At 31.2% G+C, this 26805-nt stretch overlaps 2 protein-coding genes across 2 annotated transcripts; both read right to left on the minus strand.

Moving 5' to 3' along the window:
• Positions 1-573: 573 nt before the first annotated feature.
• LOC133286120 (uncharacterized) lies at positions 574-2497 on the minus strand. Its single transcript, XM_061483474.1, has 4 exons — positions 2313-2497; positions 1600-1790; positions 1448-1514; positions 574-1312 (listed from the first exon to the last, which is right to left on the minus strand). The coding sequence occupies exons 2-4, from the start codon at positions 1746-1748 to the stop codon at positions 992-994; spliced, it is 537 nt and encodes a 178-aa protein (XP_061339458.1). The 5' UTR covers positions 1749-1790; positions 2313-2497; the 3' UTR covers positions 574-991.
• A 14959-nt stretch (positions 2498-17456) lies between these two features.
• Positions 17457-23134, minus strand: LOC133286117 (large ribosomal subunit protein uL15c). Its single transcript, XM_061483468.1, has 4 exons — positions 22982-23134; positions 22566-22893; positions 19071-19219; positions 17457-17953 (listed from the first exon to the last, which is right to left on the minus strand). Exons 1-4 carry the CDS (start codon positions 23039-23041, stop codon positions 17723-17725), a joined length of 768 nt encoding a protein of 255 aa, XP_061339452.1. The 5' UTR covers positions 23042-23134; the 3' UTR covers positions 17457-17722.
• Between the last annotated feature and the right edge of the window lie 3671 nt (positions 23135-26805).

Genomic DNA, 26805 nt, shown 5'->3' on the forward strand with positions numbered 1-26805 from the left:
TAAACTTCATTTCAAGATCTATGTCTATAGCAGAAGATCCCATTTTTTTGGGCTGCACAAGAAGTGATTTCCCCTAAAATATATTTAAACAAAAGTATTTCTTTGTTTTATCATTTTGTCAGAAAATGTAAACAATTACTTTAATATATATATATATATATATATATATATATATATTTAAACAAAAAATATACTCTTATATTGTAAGAGAGAATCTTTCTCTCCTACACATACATCGATTTCAGTGTTACTTTTTTCTTTTTCTATAGTGAATAAATCTCACACATGATTATCTCTATTGCATTATAAAGTTCTCTCCTATTACATCAGATTAATAAAACCCATATTTAAAACTATTTTTTGAAAAAAATATTTTTCCTTTAAAAAAATATCTCACTATCTTTTTCTCTCACCAATCTCTTCTTTCTTTTCAGCCGAAACAAACACAAATCAATTCAAATACGACAAAAAGAGTCAAAGAAACAAAAAGCAATTTTACTCGTTCATGCTCTACACATTGCAAAAGACCCGACCCATTCTTTGTACAGATTTTCATTCTTAAGCCGCGCTAGATACAATTCAAAGATCCTTAAAAACAAAATAAAAAAGAAAGATTCCCATCCTCTAAAGACTTAAGACACTAATTCTACTTTACAGAAGAGAATGGGGCATTAGACACTAAGAGAGGGGCCAGGGCGAAATCTAACACCCAAATTAACCCTCAACTGTAACCTTGACCGTATTATTTGAGGGAACGGACGATATTCCTAAACAAGACACCCTATTGACATTTACATACACTAGTTGATTAACTGACAATATTTACAAAACAGGCACAAGATAAACTTTTATCTGTTCCTCTTCAGAGAGACTCAATAGACCCAAAAATTCCTCTTTTGCCGTAGGTATCAAGATTCTTCTTGTGTGTGGGTTATAATTATGGTGTGAATTTAATTCTAATCTCAAGACGTGTGTGGGGGTTGTTGTTATTCTAAGCAAGAGCAGGGATGCTGCAATTTCGCCTGTCCCTGTCAAGGCAATCGAAACCCTCGACTCTCACAGCCGGATTGCTACCAAAATTGGATCGCACACAACCTCCTTTCCTTGCCGAGGATGACGGAGACGGTGGCAGACCCGACGACGGGGAAGGAATCACCACCCACGACGACGGCGAAAGCGGTGAGAAATTCTCATCCCCAAATCTAGCATCCTGAATCAATGGGTTAGCTACTCTGCTCGGCGGTGACCCGCAGAAAAATGGGGGCGACGAGGCTACCAGTGGACATGATTGCTCTATATCACAATCACCCTCCTGCAAATCCAAAAAATAAAAATAAAATTCAAGCAAAGGCAAAGACACGTATAATCAATGAATCAACCTAAATCATAGGATCCATAATAAAATATAAAACCAATGAAATAAAAAAGAAGAAGAAGAGAGGAGTACCTTGGTGAGAATGGTATCCAAAGGATTAGAGCCAGATGATTTTGAATCACATGGTTCAGCCTGGCAACTGCAGAGAAACAAAATATGCAACGTTCAATAAAAATCAACCAAAAGGAAAAAGAAGAAGAACATGAGGAGCAGAGTAAATTTACCTGAGATGCCACCGGAGGGCTCTCGCAGGGTGGTCGGTGACGGCGAAATTGAAGAGACCGACACGACGAGGCTTGGGGCAAATCACCGGGTCTCTGCCGTTCATATCTTCGCATGATGCGACGACGTTTTGGATGGCACAGTGCTTCATCTTCTTTCTTCTTCCTTGGATTTTAATATTCACAGTTATAACCTGGTCACCCAGATCAAAAATCTTAAAATTCAAAAGCCAAAGGAATAAATAAATCAAGCGTTTAAAACTGTTTTCAGTATTATATTTTGAGAGATCGGAAAACGTGAATGAATATTTGAACAGCTAAAGCTCGAGATCTGGTCAAACTCGAACCTAATAACCAAGTAAATTATAATTACGCTAAGAATTTCTCAACCACTCAGCTCTAATCATACACCTTACCTACAGATCTAACTGAAACAATTAAATTATTTTTTAAAATTAATACAAATAGACCATAAAAATAACAGAAAAATCAAATTTCATAGGGACCAAAAAAAATAAAAAAGAAGAAGCACGGATCATTTTATCTACCGAGGAAACAAACTGAGCTTTCGGTGAGGCAGATCATAAAAAAGGTAAGTATTAATTTTAATTATTTAAAATCACAGTTAATATGCCAAAAATAGATTGGAAATTAAAAAAGAGAAAGAGAGGAAAAACGGTTGTTGAGATCTAAAATGGAAAAGGAAATAGTAGTACCTGTGAGGCGAGGCGAGGCGAGATGAGGTGAGATGAGGTTTGGTTTTGATTCACTGTACACAGCTACTGAAACAAAAATAATTGAATCGAAAGAACAAAGTGAAGAGAGGAACACAAAAGGTGTTGCTGTTAAAGAAGGGAAACGGATGCAGATTGAACCGCAAGTTCCAACCACACTTGCTTTATGTTTATGTATTTATATATATATATAATTATTTTAATTTATTTTTGAGAAGATTTTTTAGTATCGTATTCGTATGGTTAATTCATGCGGGCGGTGCCTCCCGCGAGATATCACATCGGTTTTCGCACCCACAAGTCCATATTCTCTCTTTCTCCTACCGTAAATATAATTAATAATAATAATAATACTATGTTATGCTCTTATGGGAATAATAAAATGTTTATTATTTATAATAATCAAAACAAAAATCTTAAATATCAAGGGATCCGTTGTGAATGAAAAGGACTTTTCTTTGGTGGATCGAACCTCCACCAGACCATAACTCACAACGTTTCTCCTCATCCCTACACGTGGCAGCCTCTTTGAGTTTTTTTAATGGATAGGTCGGCGAATGCTTAAACTTTGAAGAGGGCCGGCCCTAAATGCATGGTCTTATTTCAATATTTTTTTTATTATTCAAGTTGAGTTGATTTCAAAACATTAATTAATTTAAGTCATTTTGTGGGTAATTTGAATCGTGGTTGAGTTAGCAAAAGTCTTAAAATGAATTAGTTTCGAATTATTATATTAATGATGCATGAGTTATCGTTATTTAATATATAAAATTTAAAAAAATATTCGTAGAATTTTAATTGCATAATTTCTTATTTTTTGTTAATTAGTTTTATTCCACGAATGCCATTCTCTTTTTATTTGGCTTCTTGTCATTAGAGAATAATCCCAGAAACAATGCTTAACAAAACAAATTAATCAAATAAACTGGGTTTTTCATAATCTAAGTTAATAAAGTTGTTGGTTTTGATTTATGTTATAATGTAATTAAAATATGGAACAAAAAAAAGTTTGAGATTTCAAACAAAATTACATAATAATTAGGGTTGGAAATAATTTAAATTCTATCAAGTCAAATATAAGTTAGGATCAATTTGATAATAAATTGGGATCATTTTGTTGAATCAATGTCACTTTACCTTAATAATTATTATTATAATAATTGAGGTATCTACTTAAATTGAAATTACATTACATATTAATTTATATTACTTTAAACTATTACTGTCATTGTTAATATACTATCTTGACAAGATCGGGATATTCTCATATAAAAAAAAAAGTAAAAACAATTTGACATAGTCATATAAAAAATCATAAACATATAAAGGCAGATTAATAATGATAATAAAAAAATTAAAATAGATAATTACAAAATTATAACTATTAATTCATTTTTATAAGATTATTATTTTCTTAAATGATCATATATTTTTTTAAACATGAAAGATTCCATTTTCATCTTGACCAATTGACGTGAGACATCCCACGGCAGGACTTGAATTTGAATGTGCATAATTTATCTTTCCTCGAGCAATTAGCAAGCAAAGTATAAAAATGATGAAAAGTTATACTCTTATATTAAATAAGATATTCATCTCTCATGTTACACTCACATAAAAATATGTGCCTCTTTTTTTAAAAATAAAATAAAATTAGTGGACCCCACTTAATTTATCTCACAACATACAATAACTTCTCTCCTATAGCATGAGAGAAGTAAAGCCCAAAAATGATTTGCATATAAATTTAAAGAGATAGGATGTTGTTATTATTAGTTAGTGTTATTTATTTTACCATTAGATTGTTTAAATTAATTCAACGCCTATATTTTTTTCCATTTTTATATGGTTATTATTTTTCATATTTAATATGAAAGCATAAAATATGAAAAATTATAATTTTATAAAGATAAACAAAAATATTAAATATAAATAAAAGAAAGAAGATTTTTTAAAAAGTTAAATAAGAGTTGTTGAATCAATATAATTGATCTAATAGTAAAACAAATTAGTAGTGACATTGATAATAAGTAGTAACACTAATTGATAGTAACAATATCTTATCTCAAATTTAAAAGAAACATTTTTTAAATTGAATTTTATTTCTGCAATTTTTTTATTAAATTATGTTTTAATATAGTGAATTTATAAAACATTTTTTTTTGGTAAACAGTTTATAAAACATTTTATTATCTCGTTATTTAACGAAAAGAAAGTTGTTATTGAGCTTTTCAAAGATTTAAAATATCACTACGATCTTCTTATTATCATTCTGTTAAGGGGAAAATGCTTTTGTTTTAAAGGATAATCATGTGTCATTTTAAATCATAATTATTGATTTTTATCAATCAACGGTCATGATTTATTAGATCAAACTTATTAATTAATTATTAATTTGTAATAAAATTTAATAAATCTTAATCGTTATTAACAAAAATCAACGATTAAAATCTAAAATAATAAAAGATTATATCGTTTAAAACTAGAAACATTTTCCCTTTCTTTTAATATTAAGAGTAAACACCCTTTTTAGTCCCTGGCAATATCTACGAAGTCCTTTTCAGTCCCTGGCAATAAAAAAGGACCAAATTGGTCCTTGAAAGTACAGAAAAAGGGTCACTCTACATATTTGGGAGTTGACATAAGGACCAACATGGCTCTTTTTTTGTAATTTCAGGGACCAATTTGGTCCTTTTTTATTGCCAGTGACCAAAAAGGACTTCGTAGATATTGACAGGAACTAGAAAGGATGTTTACTGTATTAAATGAAAAATGCCGTGCTAAAAGCTTGGACTGGGTCTCCTTGAATGTAACGTGGGTGTCCACAGCGGTAATATTTATGTTTGGCATGGGTATAAATGCTATTTGACCATTGAGACGTGTTTGAATGATATTTTTATGCGTATGTTTCCAAAAGTTATTTTTCAGCAAGGGGTATTTAGTTCTGCTTTTATATATTTATTTTAATGAATTTTGTTGATTCCGCTATATTTAGTTCCTCTGTATTTTTGGATGGCTGAGATAATTGCACCATATGGTGTGATCCATCAATTCCCCACTGGGGTTCTCGGCGTGTCAAAATGGGTCAACACGACACGAATACATTAACACTAATACGACACGAATTTTTATTCGTGTCAAAATTTTTAACACTGACTCGACACGAATTATTTGCGGGTTGACACGACATGAATAACACGCAAAATAGGGGTCAAAATAGTAATTGACAAATTTTTTTAAAAAAATGGATCGATATTAAAAAAAATTAAAATAATAATAATAATAAATTAAAAATAAAATAATTTTAAAAAAATACACACGAACACGAATACATCAACACGAACACGACACAAATTTTTTACGTGTCATTTTTCCAACACGAACACGACACAATTTATTTTGCGAATTGACCCGCGTGTCAAAACCTATATTGACACCCCTACCCTCAGAACTTGAAATGATAAATAAAAAAATGAAAAAATTAATGAGTTCTCCAAAAGAGGTCCACAAACTCATTGAAAAAATAACCTCAAAAATAAAATAAAATTGAAAAGAGAGTATAAAACTATAAAAGCAATCTCGTGGGGCCAATTCGTAGAACTAAATACCCTGCACTGAAAAATAAATTTGAGGCATACCAAACATGTAAAATACACATGGTAATGCCCAAATGGTTAAATGACCTCAGTATAAATGCTTGATTGAATGGTATGTAATATAAAGATATAGAATAAAATATTGAATATGACTTATACTTTGCATATTGATGAAGACTGTGTGAAAATTGACAATTACATACAAATCATAAATGAAAAGAGAAAGAGAGAGAATTGACACAGTGATTTATCCTGATTAATCTAATTTAAGCTACGTTCATCTTGTCTGTATTATATTCACTTCACTGCCACATGTTATAAGTCACTCGATTTATAAGTAGAATATAAATAGGATTAGAAAAATATCAACACCAGTTATTCATGGGCCCAAGCTTAAACTATTATGAAAGGAAAAAATTGTAATAAATTAGAGGCCTACAATAATACATAGCCTTTATGAGAGAATTTTCTTCTATACTACTGCTGTACCGAGTTGGGTACAACATTTTCCTAAATTGAAAATTTCTAATACCATTTGAATCCAAGTTTTTTCTCATAATTCCTTTTAAATCCAAAAGTTTTCCTTTTTTAGAAGTGATGTATGGTGCAGCAGTAGTACCCAAGGTTTGCTCCTTTATGAGACCCTAGTTTTTTTTATATTGACCTCGACAACAAAGGCCCTCATCAGCATGCGAAATATGAGCCACACCAATAGATCCTTGTTGGCAGGGTCAGCAAAAAGTCAATTGAAATCTCATAGAGACCTAGAGACTCTGACTTATTGTATTTTCTTTTTCTTAATAGTTTGGACATGGACTCATGAATAACTATTGTTAGAATTTTCTAAATCATATTTGTATTCTCTTGTAAATGACTTGTAACGAGTGACAGTGAAGTGAATATAGTACAGACAAACTGAATATAGCCTATATTGAATGAATTAGGACAAATCTCTATGTCAAATCTATATATATATATATATATATATATATATATATATATATATATATATATATATATATTTGTGTGGTTATCGATTTTCAAAATTAAATAACATAAATTAAATGAAATTACATTTTATTCTGATTTCGGCAGAACTCCGTTCACTCCTCGCGGAATACTATTTGGTGCTGTTTGGTTCACGGTTTTAGCCAAGTTTCCTAGGCAAATGAATCAAGGATTTCAGAAAACCAATGTTTGGTTGAATAGATTCAGTAAAAAAGGCCATCCATCCGATTTGCATTGCTTTTCAATTTTTTCATGGAATGACATATTTTGGCACTGTTAAGAAAGCTTTTTCGTAGGTGTTTTTTTGTTAAAAGATGGGTAAATCAATGTTGTCTGAATTTTTTCACACCCATTATACCCTTTGAAAAGGCAAGAGAGATGATAGGATTTTTGCTTCCTTTGTGTGGTCTGCAGCCGTTGTCTTCCTTGTGTGGGTTGAAGAGCACCTTTTCACACGGCTACCGGAAGAAAGCATCATTGCATGGTGGTTGTCGACCGGAAGAAGAGCACCGAATCAGACCTGAATCCTTGATCTTTGTCTCTTGCTTTTTTGTAGATCGTGCTTCCTTTCCCATCGTATGTAGGTGCACAACATCCTGTCTCTGTATCCCTTCAATTATCACTTTGTCCCTAACATTATTATAGATCTGAACCTTATTAGAGTCCTGTGAATGTTCACCCAACAAACAAACACGTATGCTCTTTAGTTGAGTTGGATATTTGAACTATAGGTAACTTGCTGAGTATTTGTGTGAACTAATTTCATGCACCTTTTTCATGATATACACCATAATTAATTCAATTTTTTGTACAGATCGCTGATTTGACTTATAGGTAACCTTACTTTTTTGTCTGGTATGTTACAATGATACCATGCTAAGTATCATTGTACACACATGGCTGCAGTAGAGTCACAATAAAATTTCAGACTCTAAAATGTGTTATTTTGTATGAGCAATGTCTGATACCTGGATGTTTTTTGGTGAGGCCAACTGAGGTATTAAAGCAAGAGGCAAACCATATACTCAGTGTTGAATCCTATGATCCTTTCGGTCTTGTTATGGCAGTTGCAGTCCCAATGGCAATGGTATGTTCATTCTTTAATTCTTTTTTTTTGTGTTCACTATAGATTGGATTTAACTTGCAAAATGTTTTCCTGTGATAGCCTGACAGGGTATTATGATTGACACCATTGGCTACACAATCTTCCAATGTGGCTAGTGAGATTGTGTTGCACTTGTTATATTTGAGTGTTGCACTGATTATGTTTGTTATATTTCTGAATGAATGGATTAGGAAAGAGGAAAGATAATTTGCTTTGGCATAGTGAGATTTTGTTGCACTTGTTAGAATAATGAAGAATTTATGCAAATGTATATAAATTTTTCATGGTCAATTTTATCTTCTTTGCTGTAATTTGTGCTTCTGACAGGTTCTTGAGATTTTGAGTCACGTAAACAAAAGAGTGAAGCTCCAACCTGATGATGGTTTGCCTTTGTCTGAGTTATGGAAATTGTACTCAGAATCTGGTGCTAGCCCTATAATAAGGAACTTCTGCGTTGTGTATATAGAGATGGCTTTTCAGCGTGTTAATGCAAATGTCTCTCATTCTTTATATCCTAGTTTCTATTTTTATGACTACTTTGTGGCTACAATGTCAGTTTTGATGCTGGTAATTCCTTTTTCAGCATTTGGCTAAATTTTCAGAAGTAAGTTATGTTTCATTATCAGATAGACAAAATTGATCAGTAGAGAGCTTTATTTGGGACTCTTTTAAAAATTCGTTTTCATCTCTTTCAATCAACTGTATCTAAATTATCAAATTATAAATTATTTGTTTTCCATTATGGAATGCTTATCATGGAACTTGTGGAGACAATCTAATGCCCCGTGAATTTGGAATAGGAAAAGGAAGATTTGGCACCTATTCTCTTGGAGAACATCGCAAAACTTCCTCCCCAACACCAAGAAATTGTACTTAGAATCATTGTTAAGGTATCAAACATTCTGAGTCTTTCCATTATTATATCTTAAATATTCTATACCACTTCAATTGATGTTTTTCATTAATTTCATGGTCCATGGTCTGTCTTTCTTTCATGGCATATTACTTTTTGTGATGCTACTCCAGTTGGTGAAGTCCTTCTTTTGGTCATGAGCAGGACCTGTGATCGAAGTGGTGTGGTAATGTGACTTGAAGCAGCCTGGCATGATTGACACCACTGTGAAGAATATTCAGAATTATTGTCTTCTAACATGCCCTCTGGATGACCACAAGATGTAAAATAGGAGTCTGACATTGTTTGGTTTAGGGTGTATAAGTTCATTGACAACGTTTTACTCAAATGCATTTTTGTGTGTAGATGGATATTTACAAGCAACAGCCACTGTTATTGATTTATATAACAGCTTTAATGATGTACTCATTTGCTTCATAAGCACTTATTTCATATAATGTATTTCTGTTCACCTTTGTTAGTAACTATGCCTCGATTTACTTTTTTATTATGTCAATTTTGTACTGATCTGGACCCTCCTACTACATAGATTCCAAATTAAAATGGAAGCCACAAAAAAATTGAAATTATGATGATGAACCATGCTTATATTTTAAAAAGAGACCAATTACAGATGATTTCATCGTCTCATAGAAGGATATCTTCAAATGCTCACTATTACAGATCACAAATTACAAATGCTTTACTTTATAAAGAACACTACAATATGTGGTGGTAATTCAGCCAAAATTGATACAGGAAATGGAGAGTAACTTTTCCTATCTTATAACATAGAAACAATAGCATGTACATGAGCAATAAGTTCCAAAAAATATTACAACATGTCTGATACAGTAAAATTTATCAGGGTTATTTTCGTAATTTCATGCATCTTTCCCATCTATATTTTACTTACATCCAAACATAGACTTTATAAATATTACTTAATTTGCCCAGTAAAATTTATTCCAACCAAACAACTTTTTTTAACATTTTCCTATCAAACTCATTTTCCAACCATTTCCCTATCATTCATAAAATTTCTCAGCAACCAAACGCCCCCTAAAAGGGCGAGAAATTTTTTTTTATCAGAAAATTATAATCCTAAGAATACGATGGAAAGTTGACTTTTTTTTACGCCAAATTATTTCCGAAAATGTTAGATTAATTTTTCTAATATGATATTTGGTTGATTAAAAATATTGTTAGAAATGTGTTAAATTTTTCATTTTCTTAAGAATCTAAGAATATCACTCTTTGATTAGTATTCTTAGTTAAATTTTGCTCACAAAACAAAATCTAAAGTAAATCACATTCACATAAGAATTTTCAAAAATCTTTTATCAAATGTGAGTAACTTAGATTATCATCTCCAGTTTTTCAAGAATTTAAACAAAAATCATCTACCAAACACTCATAAATATAATTTGAGAGTATCTACTAGTTGACAATGGAATATTAATTCTCTTAAAGAGTGTAGATCACGAAATCAAAACCCTATTAACATATTTAAAACACTTATGGAGCATTTGGTAGAGGAGAATTTTTTATTTATCCGAGAAAAATTATTATTGGAATGTAGCAGAGAATATATTTTACTGAAATATTACTAAAATGCTGTTTGGTAGACTCATATTTTCCCGGAAAAATAAAGTTAATTTTACTGAGCTTGTGTTTGGTTGGATATGAAATTTTAGTGGAAATGTGAGGTTATTTTACGAAAATAACCTCACCTTTACCTTTTCGTTCAAAACATAGGGTCATTTTGGTCTTCCTTTTCCCGCTTCAGTTTCCTTTTCTCGGGGAAGTCAACAATTCCATATTTTAATTGGAAATCTTCCATCGCAACTTCAACCACATTTAATCAGATCATTTTCCTAGAATGAAGTGTAGCCCAGGAAAATTTCAGAAAATTTCAGGATCTTGCGTACCAAACGTGGTGTAACTATTTATCCGTCTCAACTTTCCCATGCATTCTCAGAAAAGTCACGTACCAAACGCGCCCTTAAGGGAGCGTTTGTTATCGAGATTATATTGAAATTCCTTGGAAAGCTTGATAGGGAAAATTAGAATGTCATGTTTGACACCAATAAATGCAAATTTTTCCTCGATAAAAAGTTTACCTGATTTTTGTTGTTATGTGTAAACTTTTGTACGGCTATCTTGTTAGAAAATTCATAGATTAGGTGGTATAATTTTTTGCATGGGGAAGTAAAAAGTAACTAAAATTATGTTGACCAAATTAACCCTACTTTTTGTGTACTAATTTTGAATGAAAAAGTAAAAGTGAGGTTATATTTGTAAAATAACCCGACATTCCTACTACTTTCATAATCAACCAAACATCAACTCAATAAACTTAATCAAATATTCTCGGAACAGATTTTGGTCAACCAAAAATATTTTTGTAATTTATCCAAAAAAAAATATTTCCTATCATATTCCAACAAAATTATTTTCTCAATAATTTTTTTTCTCTTATACCAAACACACCTTAAGGTGGTGTTTGGTATAGGAGAAATTTTTTGATGTCTGGGAATCATGATTACTAGGAATATGGTAGGAAAGTGAATTATCACGGAATGTTATAAAAAAGCTGTTTGGTAGGCGAAAATATTACTGGAATTTTTTAGTTAATTTTACTGAGTCTTTGTTTGGTTGATTGTAAAATATTAATGAGAATGCAGATATTTTACCAAAATAACCCTGTCGCTTTATCTTTCTTATCGTGATGAATGGGACTTTCTTCCTCCTTCTTTGTTCCCATGTCCTCTCATGGAAGAAGGATGAGTTCAGAAACTGCAACCAGACCCCATTCTGCAAGCGAGCTCGATTCCGCAACCCTGGTCCTCCTCCCTCGTTTCCACCGATGACTCCATCGTCGACGGCGACCTCACTGCCAAGGTCATCTCCAAAGAGAAAGCAAGGGAGGTATTCCAAATCCTATCATCCGCTATTGGAACGAGAAAGAAGGAGGAAGGGTATATTTGTTCCGATGTCTCCATTTATGGTCTCGCACGGGAGGGGTTCTTCTGGTTTCTTCCGGTTTCAGTGCTGCTGAGATGCAACGAGAAAGCAAGGGTAGATTTATCCAATAAATTTAATGTGAAAATCCTATCACCCGCTACTCCACAATTACCACCCCTCAGGAGGTATTTTGAGAAGTGGAATTTTAACACAATTTACACATAGACGGAAATCTTGGGCAAATTTGATATCTGGGAAAATTTTGCAAAAACTCCTAACAAACATGGGTAAATACAAATCCTACTATCACTTTCCTGGCATTCTACAAAAAGTACCCCTACCAAACAGCCCCTTTCAGTATTTCCTTGTGTGTTGAATTTGCACAACTTTTACAAAAGTTGTTATTAGACTATCCGCACCAAATAAAATATTATGTTCATAAGTGTATACCAAAAAACAATGTTCATAAGTATTATATTGAAGACTAGTTCGACAAGTATGGTTACATAACTCACATTTGATTACTGATTTTTTTTGAATTTTTTTTACAAATTTTGAAAGATATTAATTAACATATGAAATTTTTTCATATTGTTAACCAAATCCTAATTATAATTATCAAGGTTGTTAAAATCGAGATTTTAAATAAAATCGGAAGGGGACTAAAAAATCGTAAAAAGTAAAATCGTAACGTAAAAAAATCGTAAAAACGTAAAAGCGTTTGGAATATTGATAAAATCGTTTTGATGAAAAAAAATCGTAAAATAACTATGATAATTATGTTTATACGTGTCATTGTTTAGATGTTTAATTGAAGAAGAAGAAGAAAAAGTTATCACCTTTATTAAAAGTTTTAATATAACTGGATGAAATAACTATGATTATAAGTTTATTTATTTTCATAGTTTCTATATTTTAAACATATGAAACATAAGTTTGAATATGATTGATGATGAAATAATTATATAATTAAATTTATAAAATATTATATGGCTCCATCCTAGACCATAATTGAAAGAAAAAGAAAAAATAATAATAGAAGAGTATTGAGGGAAGTGGAGGAGATTATCTTTAATTTATAAGAATAAATAAAAATGAGAAGGGTTATATTTACAAACTTTTTGTTTACAAATTCTTACAAACTACATTAAGTATTCCCGAAAGTACATTAGATTATACTATGTACTTCTTGGAGTACATAGTTGTTATGTCTAAAAGAAAGAGATGTCTAGCCAGTGGCTGATATATTTTATATAGGATCTATATGTCCTCTCTCAGGTATCTATAGATGAGATACCTTTGATGGTAGGCTGATCACTGTGCACAATAATAATCGACATAGTCAAGACGTGGACTGTGTGCACAGTGATAAGCTAAGAGAGAGGGTTTAGAGAGTCTGTACCTTATTGGTTTAATCCCTTATTTATAGATGGGTTTTATGAAGGAGTGTACTTTTGGGCCTCTTAGTAATATTGGGGGCTCAAGTCCAACTGCTTAGCTGTCTGGATATGATTGTCATTAATTGGAGATTTCCTTCCTTTTGTGTTGTCCTTTATTGGTCCTTCTATAATATGAACTTTTGTCAGGTCCATAACAATAGTGTAATTTACAAAAATTTGTAAATTTTTTTTGTAAAGGAATAATTCCCCAATAAAAATTAACAACTTTAAATTTATAGAAACTTATATATTTTTGTAAGTTTTTTTTTTTTGAAAACATAAATGAATTTTCTTATATATTATTAGAAGCTTATGAGTGACATATTCATTAATAAATTTTGGTTATAAAGGAGAATGATTAGCTTACAACGGTATAAGTATTACATTTATTATTAGTCAATGATTTCAATTTTTAACCATATAAATCATTAAATATGAAAGAAATGAACAACTAATAATAAGTGTAAGACTTATATATACATTGTGATAAGTTTGATCCTCCCCTTTTAAAAATTGTTACTGGTATGGTAACTTTCTCCATTAATGGAAGGATTTATTATTTCTTAGCCATGCTATTTTGAATTTTTTGGATGGGAAAAAAATTGCAATGATAAAGAATAAAATAGTCCAAAATAAACCAAAATTTCAAAAAAAAATAAAAAATACCCAACGCAATATAACACATTTTGAGAAACATTTAACTTTTTTTTTAAAAGTCATTTTAAAATAAGTAATACATAAAAAAATATTTTTGCTCATCCAAACAGCCCTTCTGGTTATTGAATTCATATGCTGTGATAAAATCTGTCCACATAAAGTAATATTTAGCTTATTACAAAAAAGAAAAGAAAAGAAGAAGTAATATTTAGCAATTGGGTTAGAATTTATGGTGTCGCTTTTAGGGTATAGGTTAGATGTTTGGGGCAATAATATTTTATATTCGTGTAAGTTATATTGTTAATTTTAGAGGTTGATTCTATTCATATTCAACTTATTAGATAGGTAAATTGTTAGATGTAAATCAATAAATAATTAAAATTAATATAATTTTTTGCTTTTGCATTGATATAATTTGATTCTATTACTATATGTCTACATCTATTTTTTTTTGGTAGACTATGTCTACATCTATTTTTTGTAGATTATATATTATATATATTTTCTTTGTTTCCTGTCTTACATAATATACAATATACAGGGATAAGTTTCAAGAAAGCACAAGTATTTCTTTGGTGTTAGATTTAATTAATTTGCAGAATTTTATAATATTCTTTTGAAGATTTCTTGACAAATCATTGACTAATTAACTAATCCGATCAAGTCGGCAAAAGTATAAGGAATACAAAATTTGCCTTATTAAATTCTTAACAAATTTTGTAATTTTATACGTTAGGAATAAATTTAATACCCACCCTCCAATCATTGAATTATGGCGCGAAGATTTGTGAGACTATTTATTAATTGAGCATGCTTACCAGATATCGACACGGAACACGCGACACGATACGACACTCTGACACGTTAATTTTAAAAAATATTAGATTTCGATACGTTAGGACACGTTTTGATATTAAATAATATTTTTAATTTATGTAGTGTATATTATATTTAATATTCAATAATTTAACAAAAAAATGAAATTAAACTTATAATATCCATCAATTTTGCAAAGAAACATAAGATATCCCAAATATTTATATTAAACTCAATAAAATGGTAATCGTAATCCAACGAATCTAATAGTTGGAATTAAAAATTCAACGCAACGCAACCTTTGAACTTTTTTTTGAATTTCTATAACGCGTGTTGGAGTGTCGAGGAATGTCGAAAAGTGTCGACCTCGACATGTCAGAATTTTTGAAGTATCAGTGCTTCATAGGTTACCGTAAGATATTTCTAGTAAGACTTGAATCTCTCTATTGTAAGTAAAGTCCATCCACATAAGATTACCAAAAGAAGAAGAAGAAGGAATTCCATCCGCATAAAAATCAATTTTCTAATTAAGTCATACTTCAGGGTTAAAAAAGTCATTCCAATGTACAAGTTATACTTTTTTTCTTTATTGAAGTAGATATATTTTGTTTTTGGTAAAAGATATAATCATATAACATTTGTTTTTAAGAAAACCATATTATTACGCGAATATAATATTTTTGATGTCTGTAAAATTCATATTTTTTTTAAAGAATCAATTCCAGTACACAGTTGTTTATATGGTATATTCGCAATTTCCTATGAAAGAATGTATTATTATATGTATACTGTGTTTATTATGTAAATACCTCTAAGAAAAGGAATTTATAATTTGATGTATGAAAAAATTATGTCCTTTTTTTTTTTTTTGGTATCCAATTTATTTGTCCTTTTAAATGATATAAGTTTATGTTCTTTCACTTCTTTTAACTATGTATTCTGGAGAATACATAAGTATAAAAAAATTCTTCATAAACTCGTCAGCTGAAATGAAAAGAGAAAAAAATACAACTTTGATATTATAATTATATACTTTGCGAAATACATAACTATAAGAGGTGAAAAAATATAAATTTATATTCTTTTAAACGACACAAACTGAACCCTTGGTATATTTGTTTCGGTTAGGGGAAGGAATTTTCACCAATCCAACTCAATGCACCAATCCCTAATGTCTTGTTTTTTGTGCGGATTACACGTTAATAAAGATTAAGAATCTTATATAAATTTAAAAAGACAATAAAAAAGAAGAGACATGTTGACAAAAAAATGATAGAATTATTGACAAACCGAGAGACAGGTATCTTTTCTTGCATCTATGCTTCCAAAGTAGTGGGACACAAACAATATTTCCATCTCTGAATAAAGAAGTGCAATCATAATTTAAATTAATCGTGTCCGGATTTTGTAAATTATTGTCCCTTTTCAAACCTAAATTATCGGTAAAGTTCATTGCATTTGATTCTTTTATTAAAAAAATTTCAAAAAATTCTTCTTGATGTGGTTTACATTCTGTCATCAAGAATCATAATCTTCTTTACTAGATCTAATGAAGCAACTGAGGTGTTGAAGTTAGGCTTACGATTTGGTACAAAGGACAATTTTGGTTGAAAGGATTTGACGCGCTTTGGTCCCAATACCAAGTTGGGGTTGATCCAACCACCTTCTTGCCTTTGCTTTTAGCAGTGTCTTTAAGAGGAATAGATCCAAAATCAACACTAACTGATGGGGATGCGTTACAATCACCTCATGCTCTCGGGGGAAATTTTTTCTGTATATCAGATGTATGCAAGTGGGTATATTTTTTTTACCAAATTATTTTTCCCCATTTAATCCATATCTTTTTAAGCATTTTCCATCAAATTTCAAAATTTTACTTTTTTTGGACAAATATATGATGTATCTCATGCACCAAAAAAGTGGTCTCCCATGGGCTTTACAAAATCATTCTGTTGACGTATGCAAGTTTGTTATAAAAATCTAGTGCGTGTCTTAGCAGCAATAATAATAGTTTATTTGCAGATGCTTAGCATCCAATACTAAGGCATGTGGTGGGCAAACGATGATTTGACATTCGAATCGATATGTTTCGTTGACCATTTCAAACAAATTTCAAATATGAAGAATTCCTAGGTGAAGACTTCAAGAAAATTGCATGATATGGATTATAATCAAAGGTCAACCAAAAGCTGTAAAACGACAACAAAATGAAAAAAGGGAAAAATGTTTTCGTAGAACAAATTAGTTGTTCAGCACTACGCTTTTCAACTTGCTAGATTTTTATTCGAAGACAGAAGACAGAAGAAAAAGAAAAAGGAAAGTGGAAAAAGGAAGTAGGAGAGAAAAGGAAGCCAAAGATGTCCTCCTAGTTTTGGAAGGAAAATACAACTGTCGCGTTGCAATTGTCAAACTCGTATTACGACATAGTAAGTGATTTGGTTTTCCCCTAACGCATGGGTACTACGATTAGAACGGAATTTTCATCACCGGATAGGGAAATATGCGCAGAAGGAAGAACTTTCGGTATCCACCTTGAACAAGAAACAAAAAAATATATCTTAAAACAATTTTTGATGAAGACAAAAGGCGTCACCTTATTATAGTAACTATACACGTTATTACAACACGTTTCCTGCAAAAACTGGAAAACCAAAATTTAAAATTTTATTTATTTATTTATTTTTTCAAAAAAATTTGGTGATGGAACAAAAGGTAATGAGGTATAAAACATTAACTTTTGTTTGAAACCGGCACTAGAACACATTCAATGCAAAAAGAACAAAGAATCAATTCCTTAAGTTACAAAATAACAGAATGAACCAGAGATACATGTGAGGTGGTTCCTAACGAAAAAATCACTTTGCACCTCTATTGAAGATTTCTAAATGTGATGACACACAAGTTGTTCAATTTCAAACCGTGGATGGTTCAGAAGCAGCAGCAGCAGCAGCTGCAGCTCGCTTCTTGGCAAAGTATTCTTCGGCACGTGCAAGGTTTTTGGCAACTGATGGCTTAACCCATTTCTTCCGGCCAGGAAGCACAGTGAGAGAACAACCAACATTCTCAAGTTTCTCCTTTGCTGATGTGGAAAAGGCACGGGCTTTTATCGTCAACTTCTTGCTTAGTTCTCCGTCACCCAAAATCTGAAACCAAAGTACAACAAACTATTATTTCCATCCTTGGTTTTTGAAAATATATTCTTGATCCATCAAGACCAAAATTGTGGACCTTGAGATGTTCGATGCACAGCATGGTTAAGTTGAAGCAAAATGCTTGCTGAAACATACTAACAAGTTTAAAGTTGCATAAGATTTTCCTGTGTTTCTTGGGAAACCAGAAAAGCATTTACAAAGACATGATTACCATAAAATTTAACCAACAAATCATGGTGCTCCTCCATGTAGCAGAGTCATTGGCCAGAGAACATGCTAAAGTTTCAACTACTAAATATTAGCAAATGTCCTTTCAGAAATTAATTACTAGCGATTCTACTAAATATTACTGTCAATGTGAATGAACAGAGTGCAGTTTATTTACCCAAATACTGATGTTTTTTTTTGTTGAAAATGATCATTTAATAATTCCACTGCTCTATGACAGGAATGTCATTACTTCTCCCGCATAGACAATTTGTAACAAAATAGCGATTCTAGTATTTGGCCTGGCCTCCAGCATGAAGATATTGAAAAAGGCATCACCTTTTATTGTAGGCAATCCCCCCCCAAGCAACCGAAGGTTGCAAAGTAATTATTGCTTGAAAAATCACCATAAGGCAATATGTTTTGAAGACCCTTAGATGCTCCGGTAAGAAAATAAATTTGTTACTGAAAGCATGACATAAAGAAAGGAAAATATCACATAATTTGTGGTGTTCCCAACAAAATGGAGAAGGATATTCCAAATTTACAGTTTCATATCAGTGAGACACCGACCATAATATTATATGTTTGACCTTAGATATACACAGCAACAAATGCACAGATAAACTTAAACACAAAAAACTATGATCTAAGAGCATCTAAGAATTTGCAGGACGTAACTTTATTAAGAACAAAAGAGGGACCTCTAAAGAATAGTCTTTTTTGGTAGTTGGTGCTAGGAGAATCTAGCATTCCTAAGTAATCTGTGTGTCATTATGAGGAACCTCTAATAAAAGTCAAACATCATATTACCTCTACACATCATGAAAATGATCTTGGAGAAGCAAGTGTAAGACTGGAAAAAAATCTATCTGTCATTAAACCAAGAAGTAATCTGTACCTTCAAAGGAAGTCTCCTTTCTCTTCCTGATGGGTTAATCACACGCTTCTCCTTCAGTGTCTCTAGAGACACCTCTTCCCCTTCCTGAAATTTAGCATCTATGTCCCTCAGATTTACATGGACATACTTCGGCAATCCCTTCTGCATACCTTATTATTATCATTGTTTTTTTTTTATTATTTAAAAAAAAAAGAAGGGACATCAAAAATGGTTCCAAAAGAGATACATGCACACAGATGAACATTAAACAGGTTAAGAGAGATCATATACAGAAGAATAAAAGGGAAACATTTCATGAAATAATTGCTTTTGAAACAAAATTATGGAAGGAAATAGGAGGAGAAAGAAGTATAAAATAATATCAGAGATGACAGGAGGACACAATTAGTAAAGGTGTGCAACATCATAAGATCAGAGGCATTTTGACCATCCTAATTTGTTTTCTCAATAAAGTTACCAGTTTAATGTAATTTAAAAACTATTTTCCCATGTAATACGTTAAGTCCCACACAGAGATGCAGCACTAATCCCGTACATGAAGCATATGGGAGTGAGTGGATTGAATAAGTCCCGCATTCAGTGAATGCAAGACTCACTGTGTAAAAGTGAAATGCTTCAATAAACCAATTCAAATTGATAACAAACTTCTAGGAAGCAATTTAAAATAGGTCATGCTAGATAAGCTCATCTTCATGGATAAAGGTTTGGTTTTTCAGGAATGCAAATCCTTACAAAAGATGAGCTTTGCTTTATTGGCTTCGTGGTGACACTATGAGTTAACAAAAACATGCTACCTAGACAAATTGAATTCTACTCAGTTGCTGCGGGTACTGATCTGTTAATAAAAAAAATAACAATTATAATGTATAATTGTATTCTTGTATTCTTGTCTATTCAAGAACAAGAGAAAGGTTAACAATGGCAAAATGATGACTTATATTAGAAACATCTGAAAAAAGAATGAGATGTCCCTTCAAATGTTGAGTTCATGGTGCAAAGTTTTTCTTCGAGCAGTCCAATGTGATCACTCCCTTGTCTTGTCCTTGTCCATCAGCAACTCAAACCCATTACCAGCTCCTTTATAAGACCTTCACCACCCAGTTTATTGGCAACTAATGGCAGGAAATCCTCAAAATCAATTCCTTTCCCAATCCCAGCCATCTCTTAATTTCAAAGAAAAAATGAATATGGAAAGTGAGTTTCTTTGGTGAGGATGGCGAATATTCATATTGAACTCTTTATATAGATACATAAGAGAGTTCAAGGAAAGAGAGGATAGAAACTTAATGAACCCTCATCAGATGACAGCCAAGGAACAGAGAATTATTAGCTGAATAGCTTTATTCTGCAGAACAGATTGCAATTGCTTCCCTGCTTCCGAGAAGTCTGTCAGGGGCATTTCTGTCAATTTGAGTTGGTTTACATAAGCAGCAGCCACTTTCACGCAGTGAGTCCCCCATTCAGTATATACGGGACTTATTTAATACACTCACTCCCGCATGCTTCATGGACGGGATCAGTTCCGTATGTCCTTGTGCAGGACTTAATGCCATTACATAGGAAAATAATTTTAAAATTACATTAAACTGGTAACTTTTTTTGAGTAAACAAATTAATACGGTCAAAATGCCTAAGATCAGAGGAAGGGAAATTTAGTTGCTGGAGCATGATCGCATCCAAAAAGCAATTATTCCCTTCACATAAGAATCACCATTTCAGGACGTCAATCAAATTGCTTAAACTCTTATTTCCTCCAAATGCTTCTTCAAAAATCAACATATCAGAGATATATTCAATACCCTGTCCAGACCTACAATAGATGTACCCTGTCTCTATAGGGGACAACTACAGGACTTTCCAAATATAATGTAGCAAGTATATGTAATCAAACTGCATGGTAAAGCAGTATATAATACTTCTCTTGACTTCTTCGATTCTATTTCCACCAAGAAGAAAGAAAAATTCCATGTGGAGCATCTCCAAGACCCAAATAACTTTCCTTGTTACATGTTGCACATTTGTTTTTATAAAAGAAAAAGAAAAGAAAAAAAGTAACAAGACAAGGGTCATGAAAATATCCTCAAGGAGTGAGTACAAAATATGAGCAAAAGAAAATCTCATTAAAGAGCTCTCTCCTTTTACTGGGGAAAAAAAGGAGCTCTACCCGAAAAGTCTATGAGCTGAGATCCACAGGAAGTCAAGAAAATCACTCTTTCGGTCTATCCCACAGAAGCTACAAGGAAATCTCCAGTTGAAAACTCTAGCATTAAGTTCTAACTAGGAGGTATACAGAGATTTCTCTAGCGCTCAATTATTATGCCAGGATAAGAGCCCGACAAATAATATATACAAGAAAAAGTCAACTAAGCCATAATACAGTCACAGTTTACTGCATCCAGGTGTTGCAACCCTCATCTAACTTCCACAAAACGTCAGAAGAATTGCATGGTAGGAAATGACAAAATCTCCTTGCACTTAATAGTATATGTTTTTCCCTCTAATGCAGGGGTGGAGCCAGGGGAAGGCTAGGGTGGGTGCCCCACCCAAAAAAAAATAAAAAATAAAAAAATTGATGTAGTTGAAGACTAAACGTGGTACTGTTATTACTGTTAAATGTGCTTCTTCTGGAAGTTCTGATTTGAGATCCAAGTGAAATCTACCTCCACTTCACCTAATGTGTGCGTGTTATGTGTACCCTTTTCTGCATTTTCTTTTTTATTTTCATTTGCTGTGTTTTGGTTAATGAAAGCTTTGGCCTTTTTGCTTTGCTCTCTTTTCATTTGCATGGTTGTGTTTCTCTTTCTGCAGTGGTTTCATATAGTGAAAATGAGTTTTGCTCTAACTCAAAATATTCACTTTTTGGAGCAACTTGGTTGCAGTCTTTTATTTCTTTAAAAAAAAAAATTGTAGTTAAAAGCATTGTTTTAGTTAATGTTAACATTGAATGAAGGCACTCTCCTTTTTTTTTTTAATAATTGCTTTAAACTACTTTTTATGTCTGTTGGACCCGACCAATAATACATTTTCAGTCTTTGAAATATTGTTAAATGTTAATATTTTGGCAAGAAATTACCAAAATGATGAAGGTACGAGGTCAATAGATAGAGAAAACATTGATATTATGCAAGACAAAAAATTAATTTTAGCCCCCCCCCTCCAATCCTGGCTTCGCCACTGCTCTAATGATAATGCCACAAGTAGCATTTTTTCTTGAGCTCTATCTTAAAATAGGATCCTAATCTAATCTATAGCAAACAAATTTGAATCAACCATCAAGACAGCTGAATAAACTCCCAACGAAGCATGACCGTGAGACATACAAGGTGACAAAACATTAAGGCATAACATGGTACGAAGTATATACTAAAAAATTTTATAAACACCCAAAAGTATACACGAACACAAGTTTGAACAACATCAATTGCTATTTTATAATTTTCATTTCAAAATTGGATTTTCATATGAATTCCCAGTGAGAGTGTTGTGAATAATTACCTCCTGCAATTCCTTTAAGTTTGGGGATTCGTCGATAGAGTGGGGTTTGGCCACCTTCGAAACCCTTTCTAACGCCAGGTCCAGATCGAGATTTCTGACCCTTCATGCCAAAACCACAACTTGCTCCTTGCCCTGCTGATATACCTCTACCCTTTCTCTTACCCTTCTTCCTTGAACCTGGTTGAGGCCCCAAATTGTCTAGGCGAAATCGACTTGAAGTGGAAGGTGCACTCACAGGGACAAAAGCAACCTTATTGACAACAAAAACAAGGGGTCTTGCTCGCTGAATCCTCAGACATGGTTTTGCACCCAAAGTTTTCAGAGTTCCCTGCAACGGTGAAATTGATGAGAATGATGGAAGAAGCATGTAGAGATTGAAATGAAGGTTGTGACTTATTGACGGAATAACAAAATACCTTGAAAGGAGAAGCCAAAGATGGGAACCGCGACACAGCAATGAGAGAAGTAGCAGCCATATCTCTCTCTCTCTCTTTTTCTCTCTATGGTCTTCCCTGTGCCATAAAGCACAATCGCCCCCCCAAAAATAACGGATAGGATAAGTTTTTCGATTTTTCATTTCTCGTTTTTTTATACCACCAAATTTGATTAAACTACAATAAATACTAGGGATATCTGATTTTTTTAATATAATTTTGTACCATAATACTCAAAAATTAATATTCGGCTAATATCGTTTTTTAATCTAATTAAACTCAGTATATTTTTATTTCAGTGAGATGATGTTTAAATCAACTTATAAGCACTTTATTAATAAACATTTAAATTATTTTTAAATATTTTTGCATAAAAAAGTGTTTACCATATATACACTTAATTTACCTTTTCAATTTGATTAAAGTAAGATAATTCATTTACGTAAAAATTAAGATAATTCACAATACAACTACGGGTAGAATGCATTTGTGATTGCCCGTTACTTAACTAATCCACTGAGTAAAGTTTAATTAAACTTAACATTTGGAGAAATAATTCTTTCATCTATTTGTTTCGGCTTATATTTAGTAAAGAGGAGAAAAAAAAATTCTCACTCTTTCCATTTGATTGGTGTGACACGTTACCTTATCACTTTTTTGTTGTTTTTTAGTACAGACCACTTTAAACGAAATGTAAAATAAAAATAAAATGAAAATGAAAATTTATTTTCGTACGCTTTGTTTGGATGGATCTGTTAGTAAGTGCTTATCCAACCCTTTTATGGCCCGAAGATCTTGGGCTTTGCTTTTTTTTTTCTTCTAACTTCTTGGGTGCGGACTCTTTAATTAAATTCAGTGAATAAGTCCAACCCGAAATTGCAACAAGCTAGGTTGATAATTCACTCTTCTCGCCTCTGAAGAAATTGGAATCAATTCTCTCATAGTCTCATGCCTTGTTTTAATATGATGTTATGCGGAGGATTTTGATCGTTTATTCACAGACAAATGGTTAGTAATTAAAGTGATAGTTTTCACTTCCTCATTTTACAATTTACTTCGTTATAATTGTAACCATTAATATCTATATATAAAAGGCTGACATCTTTAACACGACATAATTGTATTAAAACAAAATATTGGATGATTCATTATAAGTCTATAAAATGTCAACAAAGATATAAAAGAGAAAAATAAAAAGTCAGAGAATGATGTGAATGAAAAGATGAAAATTAACATATATATTAAAGAATGAAAATTCAAAAACTATTAAAAAATTACATAATCACAAAACCGTAATAGTTCTATTAGAAGAACTTTTGTATCTTTTGGAAATTTTCTAATTTTTTTTTTCTAACTTTTAATTCAACTTTTAATTTTCTATTATAAATGAAAATTCAACTTTTAATTTTTTGTTTAAACCTTTTTTTCTAACTTTTCATCGTTTCATTTATAAATGAATTAGCAAGACATTAGAGAATTGGCAACAACGTCTTAAGAGATATTTTTCTTTCGCTAATTTTTTTTTAAATAAAGATGATGCATTTAAAATTTTAAAGGAGTATTAAAATAATTTTTTATAATAATATATAATATATAATATAAAAATATTTCATAGCATATTTTATTCATGATTCTTTTTAAATTTCGTCTTTTCATTTATAAATGAATTAGCAAAGAACGTCTAATTAAGAGATATTTTTCTTTCGCTAATTTTTTTTTTTATAATAAAGATGATGCATTTCATGATTTTAAAATTTTAAAGGGAAATTAGATAGTTTTTTTTTCATAAGTAATAATATAAAAAATTTTAATAGCATATTTTATTCATGATTTGTTTTTCATCTTTTCATTTATAAATGATTCAGGAGAATTGTCAAGAACATCTTAAGAGATATTTTTATTTCGCTAATTTTTTTTGAAAATAAAGGTGATGCATTTACGGTTATCTTTCTAAATTTTAAGGTAGCAGCTAACAAAGACAATTAATTTTTAATAATTTTAAAAATATTTTGCTAATATATTCATCTTAAATATAGAAAAATAAATATATATTGAAAATTATGTATATAAAATTTAAAAACGTATATCGAAACATTGTTAACAAATAAATAAAATTGAATCAAATCATATAATTATCATGTTTTAAATATAAGTTTATACTTTATAAAAAGTATGTTTAGCACCTTATACTAGTGTTATTAAAACCGAACTGACCCGGCCGGGTCGACCCGTGAACCGGTAAACCGGTCATATAACCGGTCTGGTTCAAGCAACAGACCGGCTATGCATCAGAACCGGTGCGACCCAGCCGGTTTTCATGAAAACCGGTGACCCGGCCCAGACCCAAATTTTTTTCCAAATTTTGTTTCAAAAAAAAAAATCATAATGGACATATTTAAATATATTTTTTTCTTATTAACTTACATAAGCTATGTACCTACAACACTAATATTATCTTAATTATGCACTATGCAGAAATTTTCGATTTGATTTATAGTTAGAGATGTCTTTTTCTGAACCTAAAGCCCCGTATCATGATCATTATATTTTTTTTTTATCCTTTATTGTATAATAATATGTGATTTATTCTTTTTTATATTAAGATATTTGAATTTTTTTGTCATTTTTGCTTAGATATTTGAGTGTGTTTATAATTTTTTAATATAAATTATAAAATTGCATATAATTACCGGGTCATGCGGTTGAACCAGTAACTCACTGATTGAACCAGTGATCCAGTACCTCGACCGGGTCAATGACCGAGCCAGTTTTAATAACATTGCCTTGTACTAAGTAATCTTTTTAAAATATTTTGATTATAAAGCTTTCTTAAAGAAAAAATAAATCAATATAAGTATGTATTGAGTATATTATCTATTGAATAAAAAGTGATAAAATTAATAATTGATCTAAACAATTCGCGCAATACAAATTGAGGACAACTAGTTTTAAAATTTTTTCCTTATTCAACAGAAAATCAAAGGCATGTGATATAACATCCATAAACAAATATGAATAAATAAATTTTGTGGTGAATAGGAATCATGCAAGTTAATAATATCATCACATATTTATTGTCTCCTTTTAATCAGGTAACTGTTTTAATAGAATATTATAGAAAAACTTTAAATGATTGTGACAAGGTGATGAGTTATAAAAAAAAATCGTGAAAGAAAAAAAATTCAAGATAAAACAATATTGTTGAAAAATACCAAATGGCGGTGACAGTATAGTTAGTTAGTTGTGAAAGTATTATTGAAAAAACCAGTATTATTGAAAAATATCAAAGCAGCATTAGTTGTGAAAGTAATAAAAAAGAAAAAGGGTGCAAAGATAGTGGTAGTGTCAATTTGTCCTTGTCCAGAGGAAGAATACCTATAAATATGTGAGATTTTAGCAGGAGAAAAAAATTAAAAGGGTGAAAAATAAATTGTGAGAGTGGAAAAAAATAAAAAGATATAGGAGATTTAAGTAAGAATTTATTTAAGACTTTCACACTAACTAATTGTTTTGATTCTTACCTTTACTTAGCACTTAGTGCTTGTTTAAGAGCTCTTATTTTTAAATAATGTTCTCCTTATTAGGAGAAGCTTAACGAAACATAATTTTACAAAAGCTTTTATCATAAAAATAATTTTTTTATAGTAAAGAAAAAAATTAAAGTTAAAAGCTAAAAGCTCTCACGATAAGCTTTTTTAAAGATGTATGTTAACTTTTAAGAAATTTCATATTTATTTTTCATTTATACCTTTATTCTAAATTTTTATTTATAAATTTTATTATTTAACTTAATAATTTACCCTAAT

Source organism: Gastrolobium bilobum, unplaced genomic scaffold, assembly GCF_033153095.1.
Source record: "Gastrolobium bilobum isolate Gb01-03AN ecotype WA unplaced genomic scaffold, APGP_CSIRO_Gbil_v1 utg1240, whole genome shotgun sequence".
NCBI lineage: Eukaryota > Viridiplantae > Streptophyta > Magnoliopsida > Fabales > Fabaceae > Gastrolobium > Gastrolobium bilobum.

What these genes read in the sequence shown, in the direction of transcription:
- LOC133286120 (XM_061483474.1), bottom strand. Translation starts at nt 1,748, where the DNA reads ATGAAGCACTGTGCCATCCAAAACGTCGTCGCATCATGCGAAGATATG. An exon ending in GCCCTCCGGTGGCATCTCAG is followed by an intron (nt 1,515 to 1,599) that starts GTAAATTTACTC and finishes GTTTCTCTGCAG; the next exon opens with TTGCCAGGCTGAACCATGTG. An exon ending in TGGATACCATTCTCACCAAG is followed by an intron (nt 1,313 to 1,447) that starts GTACTCCTCTCT and finishes TTGGATTTGCAG; the next exon opens with GAGGGTGATTGTGATATAGA.
- LOC133286117 (XM_061483468.1), bottom strand. Translation starts at nt 23,041, where the DNA reads ATGGCTGCTACTTCTCTCATTGCTGTGTCGCGGTTCCCATCTTTGGCT. An exon ending in ACTTAAAGGAATTGCAGGAG is followed by an intron (nt 19,220 to 22,565) that starts GTAATTATTCAC and finishes GATAATAATAAG; the next exon opens with GTATGCAGAAGGGATTGCCG. An exon ending in AAAGGAGACTTCCTTTGAAG is followed by an intron (nt 17,954 to 19,070) that starts GTACAGATTACT and finishes CTTTGGTTTCAG; the next exon opens with ATTTTGGGTGACGGAGAACT.